Source organism: Salpingoeca rosetta, assembly GCF_000188695.1.
Source record: "Salpingoeca rosetta unplaced genomic scaffold supercont1.1, whole genome shotgun sequence".
Lineage (NCBI taxonomy): Eukaryota > Choanoflagellata > Craspedida > Salpingoecidae > Salpingoeca > Salpingoeca rosetta.
In genome coordinates, this window is record NW_004457740.1 from 291,214 (window position 1) to 312,453 (window position 21,240).

At 55.9% G+C, this 21,240-nt stretch overlaps 5 protein-coding genes across 5 annotated transcripts in view; 4 read left to right on the forward strand and 1 right to left on the reverse strand.

The window, feature by feature from the left end:
- Positions 1–1,119, forward strand: part of PTSG_00066 (uncharacterized protein) — a 4,291-nt gene extending 3,172 nt beyond the window's left edge. Inside the window, exons 9-11 of the mRNA XM_004998565.1 lie at positions 378–455; positions 571–760; positions 939–1,119. Of these exons, the coding sequence (XP_004998622.1) occupies positions 378–455; positions 571–760; positions 939–992 (322 nt within the window). The 3' untranslated portion in view covers positions 993–1,119. The remainder of the gene's footprint in view (positions 1–377; positions 456–570; positions 761–938) is intronic.
- A 410-nt stretch (positions 1,120–1,529) lies between these two features.
- PTSG_00067 (uncharacterized protein) lies at positions 1,530–7,010 on the forward strand (the record flags this gene model as incomplete). The annotated part of the gene is made up of 18 exons (XM_004998566.1): positions 1,530–1,701; positions 1,877–1,946; positions 2,105–2,139; positions 2,342–2,652; positions 2,907–3,129; positions 3,372–3,437; positions 3,638–3,742; positions 3,895–3,945; positions 4,068–4,127; positions 4,302–4,460; positions 4,695–4,739; positions 4,840–4,904; positions 5,128–5,203; positions 5,435–5,530; positions 5,784–5,825; positions 6,229–6,308; positions 6,471–6,635; positions 6,896–7,010. Exons 1-18 carry the CDS (start codon positions 1,603–1,605, stop codon positions 7,008–7,010), a joined length of 1,863 nt encoding a protein of 620 aa, XP_004998623.1. The 5' UTR covers positions 1,530–1,602.
- Positions 7,011–7,100: 90 nt separating this feature from the next.
- Positions 7,101–9,081, forward strand: PTSG_00068 (uncharacterized protein). Its single transcript, XM_004998567.1, has 7 exons — positions 7,101–7,168; positions 7,365–7,466; positions 7,630–7,725; positions 7,852–7,963; positions 8,188–8,305; positions 8,503–8,591; positions 8,798–9,081. The coding sequence occupies exons 1-7, from the start codon at positions 7,134–7,136 to the stop codon at positions 8,975–8,977; spliced, it is 732 nt and encodes a 243-aa protein (XP_004998624.1). The 5' UTR covers positions 7,101–7,133; the 3' UTR covers positions 8,978–9,081.
- A 223-nt stretch (positions 9,082–9,304) lies between these two features.
- PTSG_00069 (uncharacterized protein) lies at positions 9,305–14,999 on the reverse strand (the record flags this gene model as incomplete). The annotated part of the gene is made up of 14 exons (XM_004998568.1): positions 9,305–9,586; positions 9,773–9,890; positions 10,247–10,498; positions 10,675–10,808; positions 10,927–11,024; positions 11,163–11,269; positions 11,531–11,651; positions 12,105–12,243; positions 12,444–12,532; positions 12,734–12,959; positions 13,121–13,179; positions 13,445–13,813; positions 14,198–14,317; positions 14,700–14,999. 14 exons carry the CDS (start codon positions 14,997–14,999, stop codon positions 9,502–9,504), a joined length of 2,217 nt encoding a protein of 738 aa, XP_004998625.1. The 3' UTR covers positions 9,305–9,501.
- Positions 15,000–15,341: 342 nt separating this feature from the next.
- On the forward strand, positions 15,342–21,212 carry PTSG_00070 (TKL protein kinase). Its single transcript, XM_004998569.1, has 3 exons — positions 15,342–19,796; positions 20,167–20,519; positions 20,926–21,212. The coding sequence occupies exons 1-3, from the start codon at positions 15,382–15,384 to the stop codon at positions 21,060–21,062; spliced, it is 4,905 nt and encodes a 1,634-aa protein (XP_004998626.1). The 5' UTR covers positions 15,342–15,381; the 3' UTR covers positions 21,063–21,212.
- The last annotated feature ends 28 nt before the right edge of the window (positions 21,213–21,240 follow it).

A 21,240-nucleotide genomic window follows, 5' to 3' on the forward strand; every position in this document is an offset into this window, starting at 1 on the left:
AAATCACAAGTACGATACGACAGTATGAATGAAGGTGTAAAATAAACTGCATTCCACCCCCACACCCCCAATCAAATTAGGGGATAAAAAAGGATGGATAATTATAAACGCACATTATAATAAGATATCGGGGCGCCCCGCCTCCGAGTCTTTTTATTAATCTTTTTATATGTTTCCGGATTCCTCAATAATCTAAAAAAAAGGGTTCACGTAAACACACACACACACACACACACACACACACACACACACACACAGATACACGCACACACACACACACACAGATACACGCACACACACAGATACACACACACACACAGATACACGCACACACAGGTTCGTGTATTTAATCACCCTGTACTTGTTCGTGTGTGCAGGCCGCGGCCACGAAAGCGGCGCGTGAGCAGGGAGACCTCTTTCTCCACCTCATCTGTCACAGCAACACCGCGCAAAGCGTGAGTCAATGCAACAACACATCGCTGCCTGTCATACCCCATGCCATGTTGACTGTGATTACGGCTCGCACCCATTCACTCTGCACATGTCCTCGCCCATCCTGCTTCTGCGTAGTGCCCCAGCGGCGTCCACGGCGTCAACACAGCAGGCCACCCCATCCCGCCCACCACAACAGCAACAACCACAACAACAGCAAGCACAACAGCCACAGCCACAACAGCGGCCACAGCAACAGCAAGTACAGAAGCAGCAGCGTCCTGCGAGTTCGGAAGGTCGGGGTGCCTTGTTGTCGTCCATTCGTCAGGTACGCCGCCTCCTAACTGTTGCATGTGCGCCGCGAGCTTCCATGACGTCTTGTTTGTTGCATGCGCTGAAAACTGCACCACTTGCGGCCAATCACCCACACTCACACACACACACACACACACACACACACACACACACACACACACACACACACACACACAATCACTCGCACGTAGGGCAAGTCGCTGAGAAAGGCCAAGACGAATGATAGGAGTGCTCCGCGCGTATAGGCGCAGAACATGCTTTGTGCACCTTGTTGGCACTTGTGTGCCGTGTTCTGCTGAGGTCAATGGTGTTGGTTTGGATAGGAAACAATGGGATACGTCATGTGTGAAACAGAATGGAACAACAAAACACACACGGTCTTGCCAACGCAATCATGATGACGACGAGCTTGCTTGCTTCTACATCGCCCGTCATGAAGAACGCAAGGCCAAGTTTGACCCAGACGCGGTGTTCCCTTCCCGCACGTCCCTGGAACACCACACAATACATAGCAGTGCTGGCCGCATGCATGTGTGTGCCTGTGTGCCCGTGTGCATGTGTGCCCGTGTGCATGCGTGTGTGGGTGTGCATGCGTGTGTGCCCGTGTACATGCGTGTGTGGGTGTGTGAGGTTGAAAAGGTAAACATGTCGAACAGAAGTGATGATGCGACACTGAGCGAGTCTTCATGTCAGCAGACCACAGTTGTTGTGCCTTGAAAGTCTTCCACCGTCAATACAACGGGGTTTTGTGCTGTCGCGTAAGAATTTCTGTCCACTTCTTCCAACAACCAACCGCTCGCTGCTTTTCCTCGTCTCATCCCAGCAGACCGAGCCAACACCAGCCAGCCACCACCCATGTCTGATCGACGTGGGCAGCAGCATGCTGCTGCGGAGATGGACATGTCTGGCATGATGAGCGACATGCTCTCGTTTATGGATGACGATGAAGGCGATGTGCGTAATATCGTGGACTTTGTGCGACGTGAAGTGACAAGTGTAGGGTGGTGGGCTTCTGTGGTTGCAGTGATGCTGGTTGGTGTTGGGTGTCAGTGCCGAGGATGCATGCTGCACCGCTTGTTGCTTGCTCATCATCCTGCTGCCATTGCTTGTGTTTTGTTGCTTGAGACAGATGGTGCCATCGCATGTGAATCTGGACGCCATGCTGGACTTCAAGGATGCTGGTGACAGCCTCCTTGGCGGTACGCTCGCTTCGTGTCACACACGTTATGAGGCCACCGTTTATGTTTCGCTGCGTCTGCTTGTCGACTCCTGCATTTGATGGCATGTTGCCTCGCTTTTCCTGCTTGACGTTGCTGGTTGTTCTCATGACTCTGTGGGGGTGGGCTTGTCTTGTTAGGTGGCAGCCTTTGGAGCCTCAGCGCACAGGAAGAGGTCAGTCAGGGAATACATGTTTGTGCGCGACCTCAGCCACACGCTTCTTTTGTGAACACATGCAACTTCTCGCTTTTGCAGCACTCATGAATAATAGCGTGAGTCTGCGCACTCATACACATGCGCACACACGCATGCACACACACACACACACACACACATTCACTCTCTCACATAACCACACACACTCACACATCCGCAGGAGGATTTCAATGCAGAGTTTGCCCGTGAGTACCAGAAGCTGTGGTCCGATGTGGGTGCCCAGGAGGAGCCGGAAACGACCGCAGATGTCTGGGGCGCTCCAGCTGCACAGCTGTACGCTCAACAGCAGGCCATGCCACAACAACAGCAGCAACAGCAACAACCACAGCAACAGAACGCCCAGGCGGCAGCGCCCGCAGCAGCACCGTCTGCGCTGTTGCAGTCGCTGCAAGTCGGGGGCCCAGTGCCGCAACTGCAGCAGAAGGAGGAGGCCGTCCCCATGAGCATCGAAGAGCTTGAGCAACAGATGATGTGCGCAGCATGTCGTGTTTGGGTGCTTTTATGTATTTGTTTGTGTGTATGTGTGTGTGTGTGCATGTACGCATGTCTCTCCTTCTCTTTGTCTTCTCTCTCTCTCTCTCTCTGTCTCTCTCTCTGTCTCTCTCTCTCTCTCTCTCCCTCCCCCCTGTGTCTGTACTGCAGTTCAACCATGACAACAGCGTGTGTCAGTGCAGCCTACTTTTCAATCTCCTGACCACTTGTTTGTCGCTCCCAACGCGCCCCAGGCAAGCCGGCGTCTCTGCTGCGCCCGAGCCCAAGCCCGCGGAGCCCAGTGCGAAGAAGGCAGAGGCCAAGAAAGGCGAGGCAGCGGCAGCAGCAACGGCAACAGTGAAGGAGGCAGAGGCAAAGAAGGGCCCGTCCCTGGCTGTTCCGAAATCGCGGGAAATGACGGAGGTGCCCGAGGACGAGCGCGCACCGCCACCAGACTTCCTGCCAGTGGGATTCAAGGTGAGCGGGGCATGTGGGGTTGATTGAGTTGGGAGGGGGCGGGGCGGGTTCATTGACTGGCTGGTTTGCTTGTTTGTTTTGTTTTGTTTTTTGTTTGTTTGTTCGTGTAGCTCCGCACGTAGTTTTTTGGTGTTCCTACTCCGCTTACATATTTGTGAACACTCGCGTGCGTGTCATCACCCCTCACCATGCTTGTATGCCTGTTGCCATCATCATCACCGCCGCCGCCCGTGTGTGATCAGGGGTTTCATTTGCGCGACGAGGACATCAAGCGCGAGACGGACCTCATGAGCAAATACATGGAAAAGGTTTGGCACCTCTGTCATCGACGCTCCTGATGCTGTCTGTTAGCTCTGCCGATGGTTTGGCAATGCACATGCGCACTCACGCTCACCGCCGCTGCTGGCTTTATGTTCATGGTTGATTGTATGTGTTTTGTGGTTATGTGGTTGTGTGATGCGTCACGTGTCACTTGTCACTCACCGCGCTGTCGCCTCGCCTGCTGCAGCTGACAAGCATCATGCTGGCCATCCACGCCAAGTGCGCTATGCACGAGTACGAGCGCAACAAGATCCGCCGCAAACACGAGGCTGCACGCGCTGCCGGCAACGTGGTATGCGCGCACCCACGCATATGCACTCACGCATATGCACTCACATGGGCACGATCACACGAGACACAGTCACACACACAAACACACACACACACACGCACGCACAGGGTCCTCCGCCAAGCTCACCTGTATCATATGTGTGTGTGTGTCAGCCGCGCGAGATGCTGGACAGATTTGAACGCGCCCACTACCACGAGCACCAGGTGCGATTGCCAGCTGTCTGCACAAGTGCGATGTCAATGCTCTGTGTGTACGTGTGTGTGTGTGTGTGTCTCGACGTGCATCTGTACTCATACACTTTTTCCATGTGTGTGTGTGATCGCAGGCGTTCCGTCGTGCGTTCTTCGACTTCAAGCAGCTGGAGGCAGCGCAGCATCTCGCCAGGGTGTGCGCGCACGTGTGTGTGCATACATGTGTGTCTTGTGTTTGTTTGTTGTCACGTGACTATGCACATTGTGGTGTTGATTATGAGCAGTCTACTCACCACGCAAGCAACCACAACCACCGTGCATCCACCACGCCCCCCCCCCCCGCTCCCGAACCGCAAATGTGTTGACAGAAACACCTGTACGAGTACGTTGCTGCGTGTCTGGATGAAGATTCGCGCCTGCGCCTCTTTGTTCTTCGCGAGCTCGCTGTCAAGCGCATGATGGACACCATCACCGCACGCATGCGCCAGCTCTCCTCCCAGGCAAACAAGGCCACAGACCAGTACAAGGTGTGTCATCGGCCTGTGGTGGCATAAAGAGTCTGGAAGGATGGGATGTGCACATTCGGGTTGAGGGGTGAGCGAGGGCGGGTTGGCGATGTAGGTTTTTGCTGCTGCTATCACTCACGTGCTCCTCGGTTGATGCGAGCGTTGACTTTTGAGGTTAACAAGCTTACGTCTTGTCTTCCACCACAATGATGTTGTGTGCATTGTGCGTGCGTGCGTGTGTGTGTGTGTGTCCAGGAGAAGCTGAGGGAGGTTGCGTCGAACCCGGCCGCCCGCAGAGAGGTCCGCACGTCATCCTAAAACTTGTTTTGTTTGCCTGTGCGCGTGTGGGTTGCGTGGATTGTGCTGTCGACAATTCACTCCGTGTGTGCCTGCACTGCAGATGCGCAAGATGCAGCTGGAGTATCTTCAGCTCACGCAGGAGCTCGAGTTCTTCGTCTCCCTTCGGTACGGTCCATGATGTTGACACCAGGAGTGTTGAGGCGGATGAGGAGATGTACCAGCCAAACGCACACACACACACACATACACACACACACACACACACACACACACACACAAACGACATGTGGTTTTGCGTGTGCCGCGCCTCCTCACTCTGCTGCGTCACGTGTGTGTGTGTGTGTGTGTGTGTGTGTGTGTGTGTGTGTGTGTTTGCGTGTGGTGCAAGGAAACCTGTGCTTGCGGAGGCGCGATTTGTGCGCGGATATCTCCGCCTGCACCGCCAGCTCAAGGAGCAGCACCTCGTGCGTTGCAACATTGCTGTGGGCTGTGATGCGTTGTGTTGCGTGTTGCGTGACATGCAATCGCCTGCATCTGTTCCCGTCCTACGTGTCTTTTTCCTCCGCTGACTGTTGGTCTGCCCCACGAACACAAGCTGCGCGCCAGCACACTGCTCACTGCCAACTCACCTCCGCTCTCCAACACGATCGCTCTCTCACGCATGCGCGCACACGTACACACACACACGCCCACAGGCTGCGTCTGAGCAGAAGATTGACCGGCGGCAGGTGTACTCGAACCTCATGCGCCCCTCGGAGCGCACATGGCTCTACAACGTCCAGATGAAGCAGGTCAGGTTGCTTCTCCCCTCCCCTTTGCTTGTCTCTGTCTCTGTCTCTGTTTCTGTGTGTCTCTGTCTCTTTCGCTCGCTGTCTGTCTGTCTGTCTGTCTGTCTGTCTGTCTGTCTGTCTGTCTGTCTGTCTGTTTGTCTCTTGTTCTCTCGCTCTCGCTGTACCTGTTTATCATGTTGTCGTAATGCTGTGTGTGACCGCTGACATGTGGCTGGCTGCAACATGAACTGCCGCTGCACACGACTCTGCACAGGCGGAGACGGAGAACCCGTATCTCGACGACTTCTACTACCACGTGAGCAGAGCATGTTTTTGTCGTCGTCTTCGCCCTGCACGCGTTCCCTCTCTCTGTCTCTGTCATTGTCTCTCTCTCTCTCTCTCTCTCTCTCTCTCTCTCTCTCTCTCTCTCTCTCTCTCTCTCTCTCTCTCTCTCTCTCTCTCTCTCTCTCTCTCTCTCTCTCTCTCTCTCTCTCTCTCTCTCTCTCTCTCTCTCTCTCTCTCTCTCTCTCTCTCTCTCTCCCCCTGTCTGTCTGTGATGTCTGTTCGCATACATGCGCGTACGCGTGCCTCTCGTTGATTGCGCCCATGCGTGTTCAAGAGCTCTGTTGTTCTGTGTGCTGCCCATTGTTGATGCGCGTGCGAAAGTCACGGCCTTTTCGTTGGCTCCCATCCCACCTCACCATGTGCTGCGTGTACAGGTTGGCTGCGGGTTTGTGCTGCAGATCTTCATGGTTGCCCAGCACGTCTTCAAGATGGCCCCGGCCCAGCTGCCCATGTGGTGCGAAGAGAGTGTGCATGTTCTTGTGACCTCCCACCTTGTCCATGCACATTTCTTCGAGCTTACACTTGAGCGCGCGTGCACACACACACACACACCGACTTGTACGCACTGTGCGTTGTTGATGTCTCATCGTTTTACGCAACGTGCACACACGATCAGGGTGGCTGAGGTGAAGCTGTTTGGCAAGGAGGTGGCAGATCCGCTCGGCCGCCGCGTCGCCACCATGTCCCAGCGCGAGTGCGAGCAGGCGCTCGTCCTTCTGGAGGGGATCAAGGTCGTCACTTCCGGCGAAGTGCAGCACCCAGACCTCGCACAGAAGCTCCAGTCAGTGCCGTCTGTGTGTCTGTCTGTGTGCATGTATGTTGTGTGTGTGTGTGCTGTGTGTGCATGTATGCTGTGTGTGTGTGTGTGTGTGTGTGTGTGTGTGTGTGTGTGTGTGTGCTCTGTGTGTGTGTGTGTGTGTGTGTGCTGTTTGCTTGCCTTTGTCTTGACTACTGCTCAAAGAGACTGTCGCGTTTTCATTGCCCAGCACTGACGCCTTCTGCTTCTTCTGCTGCTTCTTCCTTCTGCTGCTGTTTGCACAGGGACCGCCGTGCCGCTGTGATGCAGGAAGCCGGAGATGAAGAAGACGAGGAGGGCGAAGAAGGCAAAGAAGAAGGCAAAGAAGAAGGCAAAGAAGCTGCTTCCTCCCAGGCCTAACCATGTGTGTTGTGTTGTTGTGTTGTGTTGTGTGGGTTGTTTTCCCCTTGTTTTGCCTTGCAAGTCCTCCTTGGCCATAAATCCTCAAATGCCACCACTGAACGAACGGCGGGTCACGTGATTATGGCGAGCTTGTTGTCACCCATCACGCGCCGCTTGTGAGAGCTCAAACGCAAATGCACCTGCCTGTGTGTCCGCTCGTGTGTGCCTCCCTGTGCTCTGTCTTGCGTGTGCGTCTCCTGCGGTTGTACGTGTCTGTCTCCAACAGAATGTGTTCGTCTGTGCACGCGTGTGGGCCTTTGTTAGCAGCACGTCAAGCTCATGTGGGGTTTGATGTTGTGCGTTTGTGTGCAGGGCACGGGCGTGGAGCATGTACTCGCATGCGCTGGAGAAGAGACCGTTCATCACAAAAGGCTGCACAGCCTTCACCATCTACACAACCGCAGACGTCATCAGGTGCGTGTGCGTGCACATGCGCCTGTGCACGCTTTGGCAAGCGTCCCACTTCCACACCCCTTTATCTCACCCCATCGTCTCATCACACACACACACACACACACACACACACACACACACACACACACACACACACACACACACACACACACACACACACCAGGCAACGCTATGAGTTCTCCGTGCTGGACGCCAAGGAGCAGGAATTGCGGCAGGGCAAGTGGCTGGACGAAGCACGCGCAGTCCGGCTCTCATCATGGTATCAACGCGTCATGGTGAAGGACCTTTGTTTCTCTTCCTTGACGTGAAAGGTTGTGCATGGGGAGGAGGATTGGATTGGCTCATCTGTCATTCACGTATGTCTCGCACACATATGTGCTTCCAGGTACGCCGTGGTGCACGCTCCATACATTCACATGTGGTATGGCTTCTTGGACAAGCTCTACGGCATCGGGCCAGGGTTTCGTCTCGCGTTTAAGAAGGTCGTCACAGATCAGGTACAAATCGGCGTGTACACGCGTATGTGGGTGTTGGCATACACGTCGAGTGCATGTATGTGTGTATGTGCAGGTGGGTGTGGATGCATACCAGTGTGTATGTGTATGTGTACGATAGTGCGTATGTGCATGTGTGCGTGTTCTACTGCAAGACATGGCGTGTGCACTCCTTCCCTTTGCTGCTTTGAGTTCTCCGGTCTCACAAGCACCAATCCCCTTGACAGACGCTGAACATGCCGCTGTTCTTGGGCGTCACGCTCTACGTCAGCGCACGGATGTCTGGCATGAACCACACCGATGCATGGGAGAAGACAAAACGAGACCACCTCGAAACGATCATTGGTGCGTGCGCGCGCGCGTGTGTGTGTATGCACAGAGTGGTGCTCGCACAAGCCAAGTGAACAAGTGGTTGCATGCACACGCTTGCTCACAAACACGCACACACACACACACACACACACACACACACACACACACACACACACACACACACACACACACGCACACACACACCGAACGACATGCTTCTGTGACACAAGGCGCGGCCCTGTGTTGGGTGCCGGCACTCTGCGTGAACTTCATGTATGTTCCGCCAAAATACCGCCTCCTCTTCGTCAACGTCGTCCAGGTCAGATGAAGGGAAGGCGGCGCGAGGGCCGAGAAGATTGTGCTCGACACACAGACACGCACACACAGACACGCACACACACATACACACACGCACACACAGACACACAGACACGCACGCACACAGGCACACGCACACACTCTCTCTGTCTCTCTGTCTCTCTGTCTCTCTCTTTCCTACACTCACTCATACATACACACAATTAGGTTGGGTTTGGCGTGTTTTTGAGCAAGATGGCAAATCGGTCTGCTGACGACACGCCACCATCACCGCCGCCGCCACCACACCACCCGGCCTCGTCTGCACACCAAACGTCCCCACTGCCCGCACACTCCCCTGCCCTCTCCAATGCCGTGGCTGCATCCACACCACCAACGTCCGCGTGACACGCCAACGAGCTGGGGTGTTGGCTAAGCTAAAGCAGTTTTCTTGACTGACGACAACAACGACGATGATGATTGTGCGCTGTGTGTGTGTGTGTGTGTGTGTGTGTGTGTGTGTGTGTGTGTGTGTGTGTGTGTGTGTGTGTGTGTGTGTGTGTGTGTGTCTGTGTGTGTGTGTGTCACTCACTAGAAGGGGGGGGGGGATTCGGGGAAGAGAAGATACACTTCAATTCGACGCGCCTCGCCCCCCCCCCCCTTTTCGATGATTAATAATTACGTCCCCTGATTAAGTGTCATTCCCGTTCTCCTCGCATGCTTGACTCTCTAGATGTCGGCTTCTTTCATTCAGAATAGACAACAGCAAACATACGAATGCCACCACTGTGTAGGAGACGCACACACACACACACAGAGGCTCACGCACACAGAAGCACACGCACACACACATACGCACACACACACATACGCACACACACATGTGCACGCGTGGAACTTGACATGCACACCGATGGCGACAACGTGTAGAGCTACCTGCGGCGTGGGCGCTTGAGCATCTTCTCCTCGTGTCTGCTCTCTGCCATGAGAGCCTCCACCTCTTTGACCTTGGCCCACCTGTGCGCATGTGCCAAACGTGATACAATTGGTGAGCAGCCGTTTGCAAGGTGACGCGTGCACGCGCCCATGCATGCCCACAACCACAACCACTGGTAGAACGCACGCACGCACGCATGCATGCACGCACAATCATACAACCACAATAGCAACGCCACACACATAAACATGACGCAACCACGATACCTCTCTGCGTCTCTCTCCTTTTGCTCCTCCAGGCGAACGCGGGCGAGGAATTTGGTGTCTTTGCGCAGCTCCTTGATGGCGCCCTTGCGCTCCTTCTTGTACTGGTGTTGCAGCCGCGCTGTTTGGGTTGGGTTGTATTGTGCATGGTTGCGCGTGAGGTGGATGCGGGTGGTGCGTGAGTTGCAGACGTGTTTAAGCAGTGCACAGCACAGACCAAGCAGAAAGACACACGCACACACACACACACGAGTACACGCGGTCGCACACACGAGTACACGCGGTCGCACAGACGAGTACACGCGGTCGCACGGACCCACACAGACACACAGACACACAAGAAACGCAAAACGCAGACACGCGCACACAGACACACACACACGACGACACACACACACACACACACACACACACACACACACACACACACACACACACACACACACACACACACACACAAGTACACGTAAGCCGCACCAATGTCGCGCTCCTCGCCAGAGATCTTGCGTCCTTTGCGGTCGATGAAGACCTCGTTGAACTCGGGGACGAGTTCTGGCAGCGGCACGGGCCGGTGCGCCTGCAACTGCAGGTGGTGGCGCGTGTCGGTCGTCTGCTGCTCAATCTTGTCGGCGAGGCGTGTGCTCAGGTTGCGAGTGGTTCGCGGATGGTTATTGGAGGACGCAATGTCCCGCAGGCAAGGCAGCACGTGCTTGCAGCCATCAAACACAGCTGGAAGGCAAAGCGATCGGCAAGGTGCGCAGAGCAGCACATGTGAATGGAAGGCTCGTCCACATCAGCAACAGAAAAGACACACGCACTCACTCAAGCTCACATACACACACTCGCGCACTCACGCAGTTACGCGCATATTCATACACACAATACACACACACGTGCGCGCGCACCTGTGTAGCTGGAGTAGATGGAGAAGGCGGTGGAGAGGAGGCGCAGCGCCGTGTAGATGAGCTGCTGCTTGATCTCTTCCTCGCTTTCCTCCATCTCCTTTGCACCAACTTGCAGCAGCCGCAGCGACAGCTTCCTGCTCACCAACACATGCAGCAAATGGTGACAAGCCCAACGATGAGCACCACATGAGATTGCTCAAACACCGCCCATGAAAGGAGCCCCATTCACACACACACACACAGCTCACTTACGGTGTGCTGTCTGTCGTAGGCGGAGACTTGCATGCAAGCATGGCCTTCTTTGACGCTGACAGCTTTTGGAATGGCGGCAGGCACTCAACCCGCGAATACTGCACACGTTCACATGCACACACACACACCATCTTCTATGAGAACACATGATAGCGCCGCAACAGCAGGAGATGCGGCAGAAACATAAGCAAATGCGCGTTTCGTTACTCGTTGCTGCACGAAAAACGGCCGCGTACCTTGCTGCTAGTGAGGAGGAGGGTGCTGGTGAGGAATGTGACGGCTTCAGGGACGAAGCGTTTCGCTTCACGTATGGCCTCCAAGTAGCACGTGGTGATGTGAAGCCCTGAAGGACAACAACAAGGAGATGCTCATAAAACAACAACACCAGACACGAAAGCGAGAGCGCATCCCAGCGCACACACGCCACTGAAACCGCTTGCGACACCCCGCAGAATACGATGCACCTCAGGCCGGCACGTCACGGCACAGGATACGGAACGAGCAGCAACAGCAGTAGCCACGCGTCACCACCACCACCACCGCCAACAGTCACAACCAGCCACAACAAACCAAGCACGCGTTCGCAAACGGCAGCAGCGCGCACCTGCGGCGATGTTTCTGAGGGAGGCGACGTTGCAAGACGTGAGGAGGCAGGACATGATGAGGAATGCTGGCGTCATCACGGGGTGGCGGAAGTCCGTTGACGGGAACAGAATCGGGAACAGCTGCAACAGGCAGTGGGGGATCGTGCAGAGAAACAAAACGCAGGAGCAGGGGATTGGCAATGTCAAAGACGGGCACAAGAACAGAAGAGAAGGGCGGGGAGACACGACCATGAGTGACAAAGTTGCAAAGCAACAACGCAGCACGGAGCGCAACCAATGCGCAATACACAAACACACACGTACATACGAAACACACATGCGACAACACACTGACAACCCACACCACAAACACCTGCAAAACAAACACAACAAACACAATACACACAATACACACAACAAACAAACAAACACCTGCAAAACACACCACAACAAACACAACAAACACAATACACACAACAAACAAACAAACACAACAAACAAACACACAATACACACAAACACAACAAACAAACATAACAAACAAACATAACAAACAAACACAACAAACAAACGAGCACAACAACCCCGCCACACCTGGAGGACGATGAGGTGGCTGAGGCGCGGGTAGTTTGGGTTTGTCTTGGCTGCGAGCTGTTGGTGGAGCGATTGGCACCACGCACGACACCAGTGAGCGGCCGGTCGCGGAATGCTCTGTGTCATCTCAAACAGGGTTCTGCATCCCAGTCGGTCAAGGCGAGCAAAAGTACAGAGATGAATGACAAGAGGGAGGGTGAGTGGTGGCGATAGGGGGAAGGCGCAATAATCAAGGTCATACACATACGCAAGCGGGCATGTGTAGGCAGGAAAGGCGCTCGAGCAAATACCGCAACAGAAGCAGGTGCCTAGTTGAGAGCCAGCACCACAGCGCCAAACCTGATTGCTCTGTTGATGGGCGCCAAGTCGCTTGCTTTCGTGGCGCTCACATATTTCTCGATAGCCGTCCACAGCAGGTTGTACCGGCGCTGTTGATTCAGGGCGCGTTCGGGTGCGAGCACACGGGCGCAGAGCACAAGGGCAGTGAGGTCAAGCGTCGGCAACACAAATGGTGGAGGAGAAGCGACAATTGAAAGCAGCACATGAAACATGCTATTACAGTCACACATCGTCCCGCCTTTTCGCCACACTCGCAGAGCAACCAAGTCGCAAATGTGCAGCCAACCTACCGTGAGGGTGTCTGTTTTGCCTGCGCCCGTGGGGATGGCGAGGAGATGCTTCTTCAACAGCTCAGGGAGCGGCAGATCAGCAAGCTCTGCTTCTGGTGACAGCACTTTCAGCTCCTTTGTGTCGCCGCCCTTGGTCTTTGCCTTCTTTGATGCCTTGCGGTGGTGTGCAGGCACATCGAGGATGCCTGCGTCGTCGTCATCGGCGCCCGTACCATCATCCGCCATTCTGCAGTGCGATATTGCGAATGCAAAATATGGTGTGGCATGAGAGGGATGAGCATCGACAGTGCAGTGTGCCCCAAGCGACCTGGTGGAGTTGGATGTGCATCAACGACACAGCATACGTGTATGCAGCACATCAAGGTGTGTGCACGCAAATGCACGAACCGCCTGATTCGCTCTTTCTCGAGACGCTCCAGCTTCTTCTGATATTCCTTGTCGCGTTCCTGCAATCACACGCAAACAAGAGACAACAGCATGAGCAACGCAAAACTAGCGCACGAGCAAGAACAGGATGCGAGCAACGACGGTGCACGATCATGCAAGCAGACACACGAACACACACAAACACACACATACACACACAAACGAAAACAATAACAGAACACAAACATAGCACGAACATGAACCCGAACAAAAACACACACACACACACACGAACAAAAAGCACGAACACGAACACACACACACACGTGTTGCGCTGTCGCTGACCTCTTGTGTCTTAATGTGGTTGCTGGCCTCGTTTCTGGGCTCCATCTGCAGCTGCAGCACGAGCTGATCAAAGTCCGACGTCTGCCGCTCCTCGGGCACCCGGCCGGCCTTGACGGCGGCGTTGGCGGCGCGCACCACCTCCTGCTCCATCTCACCGTACTCTGCGTCCAGGTCCTTGAGCTCTTGCAGCGGGTCGTTCATCTCATGCTGCTTCTTCGCCATCTCTTCCTCCAGCATCCGCACGCGGTCCTCGGCGCCGCGCCGCCTGGTCATGCCGCCAAACCGCGCCATGTCCGCAATCTGCTCCGTCGTCAGCGCCTCCTCCTGCTCCTGAAACATCTCGTCGTCGTCTGACGGCAGCAGCTCCTCCTGTGTGTGTGTGTGTGTGTGTGTGTGTGTGTGTGTGTGTGTGTGTGTTGGGTGTGTGTGTGTTGGGTGTGTGTGTGTGTGTTGGGTGTGAGTGAATGAGTGCGCGGGTGTGTGTGTGTGTGTGAATTAGTGCGTGTGTGTGAGAGTGAGTGTGTGTATGCGTGCGTGATTGCGTGGAACGTGTGCATGAGTTTGAGTGAATGAGTGCGCGCGTGTGTGTGTGTGTGTGTGAGCGTGAGTGTGTGTATGCGTGTGTGATTGCGTGAAACACGTGTGAGTGTGTGTGTGTGATGCCAGCGGAGGTGGCTTCACAAACACACACACACACAGACAGAGCAACAACAAACACGTGTGAGCATGGAGACAGAACATGCAGGAACCTACGCGTTCTTCGAAGCCTTCTTCATCGCCTTCCAAGTCGATGTTGTATTTGGAGTTGCCTTTGAAGGACTTTGCGCGCTCTTTGGCCACGCGAAGTAGGGCACGATCTTCCACCGCAAGGTCCTGTGTGAGAGCAAACAACATGTAGTAAGGTGGGGGCATGCATGAGCGAATAACAGGCGGGAATGGAAGCCACAGCGGCAACAACCAGCAGCAAAACGAGTGCATGGCTATAACAACGCGCAACCAAGTGCATGCCCACAGGCAGAGACAGGGCGCTGAAGACACACATGCATATGCACATACACACGCATACACACGCATACACATGCACGCGTGCACACCCACACATGTACACATGCACACACATACACGCGTGCACACCCACACATATACACATGCACACACATGCACGCGCATACACATGCACGCGTGCACACCCACACACGCGTGCACACACACGCACATGCACACATTCACACACATGCACGATATGTGCACGTACAGAATCGTTCTCGCCAAGGCGGCGATCTGCAAAGCGCGTTGATTTGGAGCGGGATTTGTAGTCGTGAAGCAAGGTCTTCTGGCGGAGCTTGATAGATTTGCCGGAGTTGCGCTTGGTGGCAAACGGGTTGTGTCCTGCAAGCACTTGTTCATCCAGCAACGCCCGCGCGTTCTTGTTCTTCCTGTTTGCACCGGATTTCTTCTTCATCCCCATGCCTAGCACCTTCACGCCGTGCTGCTGCAACTGCTTGCGACGCTCAGCCTCGCGCTGGCGCGTCTTGGCGCTTCGCTTTCTTCCCATGTCTGCGTTGGCTGGTGTGCGATGCTGTGTGGGTGATGTGTGTGGTGCTTCCTGGTTCGTCTTGCTTGTCCTCTTCGCACAAACACACGTGGGTTGTGGCGATTGGGGAACGATACACGCCAAATTTCCATCTTGCCCTCTCTCCCTGGCTACGTTTCATCCTGTCGTTTTCATTCGCCCGCGCTGCCTGCAAGCTCAAAATCCCACCACACAAACCACAAGCAAGAGCACACCCAAGACCGAGCTATCCTTCCACCCCTCCCTCCCTCCTTAGCTCCTTCCCCTCCCTTGCTTCCTTCCTTCCTCTCCCTTGCTCCCTTCCTTCCTCCCTCCCTTCATTCACTCAAACTCAAACACTCGTGTTCACAACAACCACAAGACAATGCTGGCCGTGCAGGCTGGGGCTGGAGGGCGTGCTGGGTGCGCAAAACGGCACGCTCAGCACCACGCTCAGCACCACGCTCAGCAGCACGCTCAGCAGCACGCTCAGCAGCACGCTCAACACAGCGATGCCACATGTACCCATTTCAAAGCAGTGGATGGCACTCGGCCCCAAGGTTCTCTGCGTGCTCGTCCTAGTTGCGGCCCAAGGACACGCCTCATTGTTGCCTGTGTCACGGCGATCGCTATCCTCCTCCTTGTGCCCGCCCAAAGTTCCGCCTCTGCGCTGACACATGAAGAGCACAACACCAAGAACAAGAACACTGTCACTCATGACCAGAGCAGCGTGTGCAGCAGTCCAACCCCAAACAAGAAGAGCACTTCAGGTGCAACTGGAGCAAGTCGCTTCGACAACATCGTGCAGCAGAAGGAAGAGCATGACCCGGCCACGTTTTGGCTCGGTGCAGGCTGCACAGCCCACGCACGGGCCTGTGAACAAGCTCGCGCATCCTTGCTCGCCATGACCACCATTGGCGAAGAATGGTACCGCAACAGCGCTACAACAAACACTGATCCTGAACAGAGACCAGAGCGCCGCCCAGGCCCAGTGCCCTCCAACAGCAAGAACAGCACGCTGCCACCATCACCGGCCTCCCTCAGGCAACAACACAGCGACCACGCACGCACACTCGAGTCTTTCATTGAGCTGTTTTGCACCTGGCACAGGATACACACCGCCGGCCCCAACCCGGCAACACAGCCTCGCACAGGGCCTGCGCGACCACACACGGCGCCCGCTGCACACAGCCACACAGAGCACGCACGCATTACACCTGAGCACTTACGCGAGGACAACAAACGGGACCCTGAAGCACCTTCAACCCCGGCACCGACGATGATGACACGGCAGCCACGTCGAGCAAGCCACATCCCGCGTTCTCCACCGGATGAGCATCCGCCTCAACACCGCCCACCACAGCAACCACCGCATCCACACATATACGCGGCGCAGCCGGCAACACTGGCACAAGACCACTTCGCACAGCAACAACTACAACACCAGCTCCACCGACAGCCACAACAGCCGCCACAACTGAGCAGAGTCCGACGTGAGGCAACACCACCTACCACGGCGACACAGCCCACCACCGCACCAACCATTTCAACAACATCCACCGTCCCCGGCTCGGATGTCCTGCAGCGGCCTGTCATCTGCCAGATCTCCCCCGCCTTTCGCATCGACTGCACCTTCGCGCGCGAAAACCCAGAGCTGGTCCTGAACATTGAGGCCGGGAAGCGGCCCCTGCCACCGCCCAGCGAAAACCGAAGAGAGTTCTTGCAATCGCTGTTTGACCTGGTTCAGCCAAAGAACCTCACCATCACCGGCAGCATGCTCTCCGAGGACATTGAGCTCGTGCTCACCTTCAAGTTTCCCTTCGTGGACACCATTGGCATCCATGGCTTGGAAAGCCGCATGTTCGTGCTTTCCACCCTCAACCCGCTGTCCGCCATCACCACCGTCGACCTCAGCGGAAGCGACCTGCCGGAGCTCCGCGCCACCAAAGCAGACAACGACACCAACGTGTTCATCCGCGGGCCCTCAATCAAAACCTTCGACGTGAGCGGCAACGGCCTCTCCATCCTCACCAACCGCACAATCTCCAGCCTGCCCAACCTGGAGACGCTGTACTGGAACCGCAACCAGGTCCGCCGCATCGACACCGACGCCTTCCAAGGAAACCCCAAACTGAAGCGCCTCAACCTCCAGGACAATCGCCTCACCACCCTCACCTCCCACAGCTTTGCTGGCCTGGACAACATCACCTCCATCAACCTCAAACACAACGGCATCATCACCCTCGATCCAGACGCCTTCAGCACCGTCACCTCCGTCACCCACCTGTTCCTCGACAACAACCCAATCGAGGCCCTGCCTGCCGGCGTCTTCAAGCACCAGACCCGCCTCGAGGTCTTGCACATCACCAACACGCAACTGGAAGCCCTGCCGCCGGGGCTCTTCACCGCGACCACCATGCTGAAGGAGCTATTTCTGTTTCAAGGCCGCATCACCGCCATTGACGGCTCCTTGCTGGCGCCCCTCACCCGCCTGGCCAGCCTCAGCTTCACCAACAACAGGCTTGTCACAATACAGCGCGGCGTCTTTAATCGCCTCGTGAGCCTGTCCGAGCTCTACCTCACCAGCAACGACATCGCGTCCGTGCACGAGCTTGCCTTCACTGGTATGCGAAACCTCACCACCCTCTCGCTTCATGACAACAACCTCAACGACCTCCATCCCCGCATCTTTGCCTCGTTGTCCCAGCTGCAGTACCTCGATCTCGGCCGCAACTTCCTTGACCGGATCCACGACCGCCTCCTGGCCGCGTGCCAGAACCTCCACACGCTCATTCTCACCTTCAACTCGCTCACCGCCTTCAGCCACGTGCCGCTTCCCTCCCTTGAGGAGCTGCGCCTGCACAACAACCCCTTGATGGAGCTCCCAGATTTCTCGCCCTTGAAGAACCTGCGCATCCTGCTCTCAAACGGGCACCGAATCCGAGACGTCGACCTTGTGCCTCTGCTCCACCTTCCCAAGCTGAGCACGCTCGAGTTTGCCGCGGACCCTTCCTTCGAACACTCAAAGGCTCGACCCCTGGACCCGCTGGATGACAGGCACCACACCGAGGACGACATCGCCAAGAACCTGCGCGCCCTCGACATCACCGGGGTGGAGCTGCCCGCCACCATTCCGCAGCGGCTCACGCGGCTGAACCTCAACCTGGTGCGGTTTGCGGCGGGCTGGCCAGGCATGACCGACAACATCATCAGCACCCAATCCCTGTGCAAAATCCTGAACGACGATGTGGAGGAGTTTGCCCTCACCAACACAGGCTACGTCCACATTGACTTGTGCCCGCAGAAGACGTTCCGGTCCGTGTTCATGCCAAAAAATGCGCACTTGAAGACCCTTCGTATCCGAAACGCGCTGGAACAGCTGGTGCTCATGCGGTGCACGTCCCTGACGCAGCTGCTCTTGCCCCGCGCCGAAGCCATTGACCTCTCCTTCACGCGCGTGGAGTCCATCGCCCCTCTTTGCAATGGGTGGGGATCACGCATCCTCTTCTACCGCAGCGTGGACAACCCGCTCCTCAAGGCGCAGGGGCCCGAGCTCTTCCAGCGGTGCGTCCTCAACGGCGAAGTGGTCGACTTCAGCGACAACCCTTGGATGGACCGCCTGCTGCAGATGCAGGCCGTGACCAACCGGCCCATCGTCTTGTCTTCACAGCAGTTCCTTGGCCAGGACCGCTTTGACACGCCAAACCGGCCCGACGCGCCCGTGGTCACCATGCAGAACACACCGGTTGTGTGCCGGCCCTCCTTTGACCACGTGCACGTGCGCCCGCGCGACGACCCAGAGCAGCTGCAGACGCAGCTTTCCTTCAACTTCCGCTGCACTTGCGCCAACGAATTCGTCAGCAAAGGTGGGCGCTGTGTGAGTGACAGGAGCAAAATCATCCTCATCACGTCGCTCAGTGTGTCCATCGGGCTGGTGTTGGCAATTGGGTCTGCCGTGTTCGTTTGGCAGTACCGCGCCCGCGCCAAGGACAAGCGCATCATCCGCGCCAACGAAGAGAAGCTGGCAAAGCTCAAGGCCAGCTGGCACATCCCCTACAACCACCTGTACTTTGAGGGTGTCGTCGAGAAGGGCACGTACGGCATGGTCAAGCGCGCCAAGTACGGCGAGCAGACGGTGGCTGTCAAGATCCTGCACCAGGCCCTCAAGGAGCTCAACGAGGACACCATCGAGGAGTTTGAGAAGGAGGCGGAGTTTCTGCGCGAGGTCGGCAAGCAGTGCGAAAACATTGTTCTCTTCTTTGGCGCCGGCACGACCCCCGACGGGTGCCCGTTCCTCGTGCTTGAGTTTGTCGCGCACGGCTCCCTGGACCACCTGCTTGGCACGGTGGATGAGCGGGTTGCACGCGGCCCAAACCGCACAAAGACGCTTGCAGCGCTGCTCACAAATCTCAGGCGCGAGCTTGCCTTTGATGACGTTGCCATTGGCATGGACAATCTGGGCCAGGAAGGCATGGAGATGTCCCTCAGCAGGACAGCAAATGACGATGATGGTGGTGCTGGTAGTGGTGGTGGTGGTGGCGATGGCGGCGACCTCATGTCCACAACAACGAGCCTTCGTGTCCCCCTGCTTGCCCCAGAGCCTGAGCGGCGAGGCACTTGGCGCCGACGTCGCAGTGCAGTGCCAAAGCTGAACACTGAGCAGGCGCACACAGTCACGTTAACGGCACATGTTGATGAGCATGTCGCCGTGCCCGCCACTGTTTGGGCTCTGAAGAAGCGTATTGCCCTGGACATCAGCCGCGGTATGCAGTACATCCACGAGAACGACCACTTTCACAGGTACGTGTGTACATGCATGTGTGCGTGTGTGTGTGTGTCTGTGTCTGTGTGTCTGTGTGCCTGTGTCTGTGTCTGTGTGTCTGTGTGCCTGTGTCTGTGTGTGTGTGCCTGTGTGTTGGCGGAAGTCAAGGGGGAGGAGCCCGACTTGGCGACCTTGTGTTTGTTTTCGCTACTTGTGCAATGGAGAAAGCTTTATGCTACGAGGATCTTGGTGAAGCAGGGTGCCGTGGGTGAATGTGCGAGTGCTTGTGTGCCCCCCCTCCCCTTGTGTCATGTGCTAGGTTTCGCTTGTACGTATGCCGACACGGGAACACACATGTTCGCGACCTGATGCTTGGGTGTGCTAAACTGCGTGTTATCCTTACCACAGGGATCTGAAGAGTGGCAATGTGCTGGTGTCGTCGTATTTGCGGGCGAAGATCACCGACTTTGGCACAATCCACCACCTGACGACACAGGAGGAAGAGAACAAGCTCGGGGCCGCAGGAACGCCCGCGTACATGGCGCCCGAGGTGGCACTTGGCGAGGGCTACTCGAACAAGGCAGACGTGTTCAGCTTTGGCGTGCTCATGTGGGAGCTTGCGGCCGAGCAGCAGCCAGATTTGGTGGCCCAGGAGAAGAGGAGAACTGGGCATTCTCTGCCGGGGAGGTACCGTGATGTCTTGTGTCAACTTCTTGCGGCAGGAAAGACCCTCAGCTTCAACGACAGCCCAGCGTGTTCTGGTAGGTTTGTGTTGTGTGTGTGTGTGTGTATGTATGTGTGTGTGTGTGTTGTATGTGTGCCTGTGCGTGTCTATGTGTCTATGTGTTGTATTTGTGTATGTATATGTGATGTGTGCATGTGTGAGCATGAGATGTGTATGTGTGAGTGAGTGTGTGTGTGTGGGGGGGGGGGTTAAAGGTGATTCCACGCAAATGCATATCCCTGCGTACCTACGTGTTTGTGTGTACTTGCGTGTTTGTGCACACATGCGTATTGCGCAAGTGATAGCGAGTTCTTGTGCATGAGTTTCTCGTCAACCTTCTTGTCGTGCCGATTGATTGCTTTGATTCGCCAACGAGACACTGTTCTTCAACCCTCATGCTGCGAAACCAACAACGCGCCACCCCACCCACGACGACTCTGCAGTTGTTGACGGTTGGTATCGGGCGCTAGCGGAGCGCTGCATGGCAACACATCCGCAGGATCGCCCATCGTTTGCAGAAGCTAGGGAAATACTCCTAGAACATGGAGCAGAGCCTGGGGAGGGCGTGTCCTCCCTTTAGTTGCGAAGTTTTTCATTCGAGGTTGTTGAACCAATGCCCATGTGCTCCTGGTGTTTCCCGATTGCAGGTTTTAGGTGCTGCAAGTGTACGTTTGCAGCGCCATTTCAATGTTGTGCTGGTGTTTGCACCGGGCGTTCTGTTAAGGAGTAGCACGAGCCTTAGTTGCATGCAAGTATTG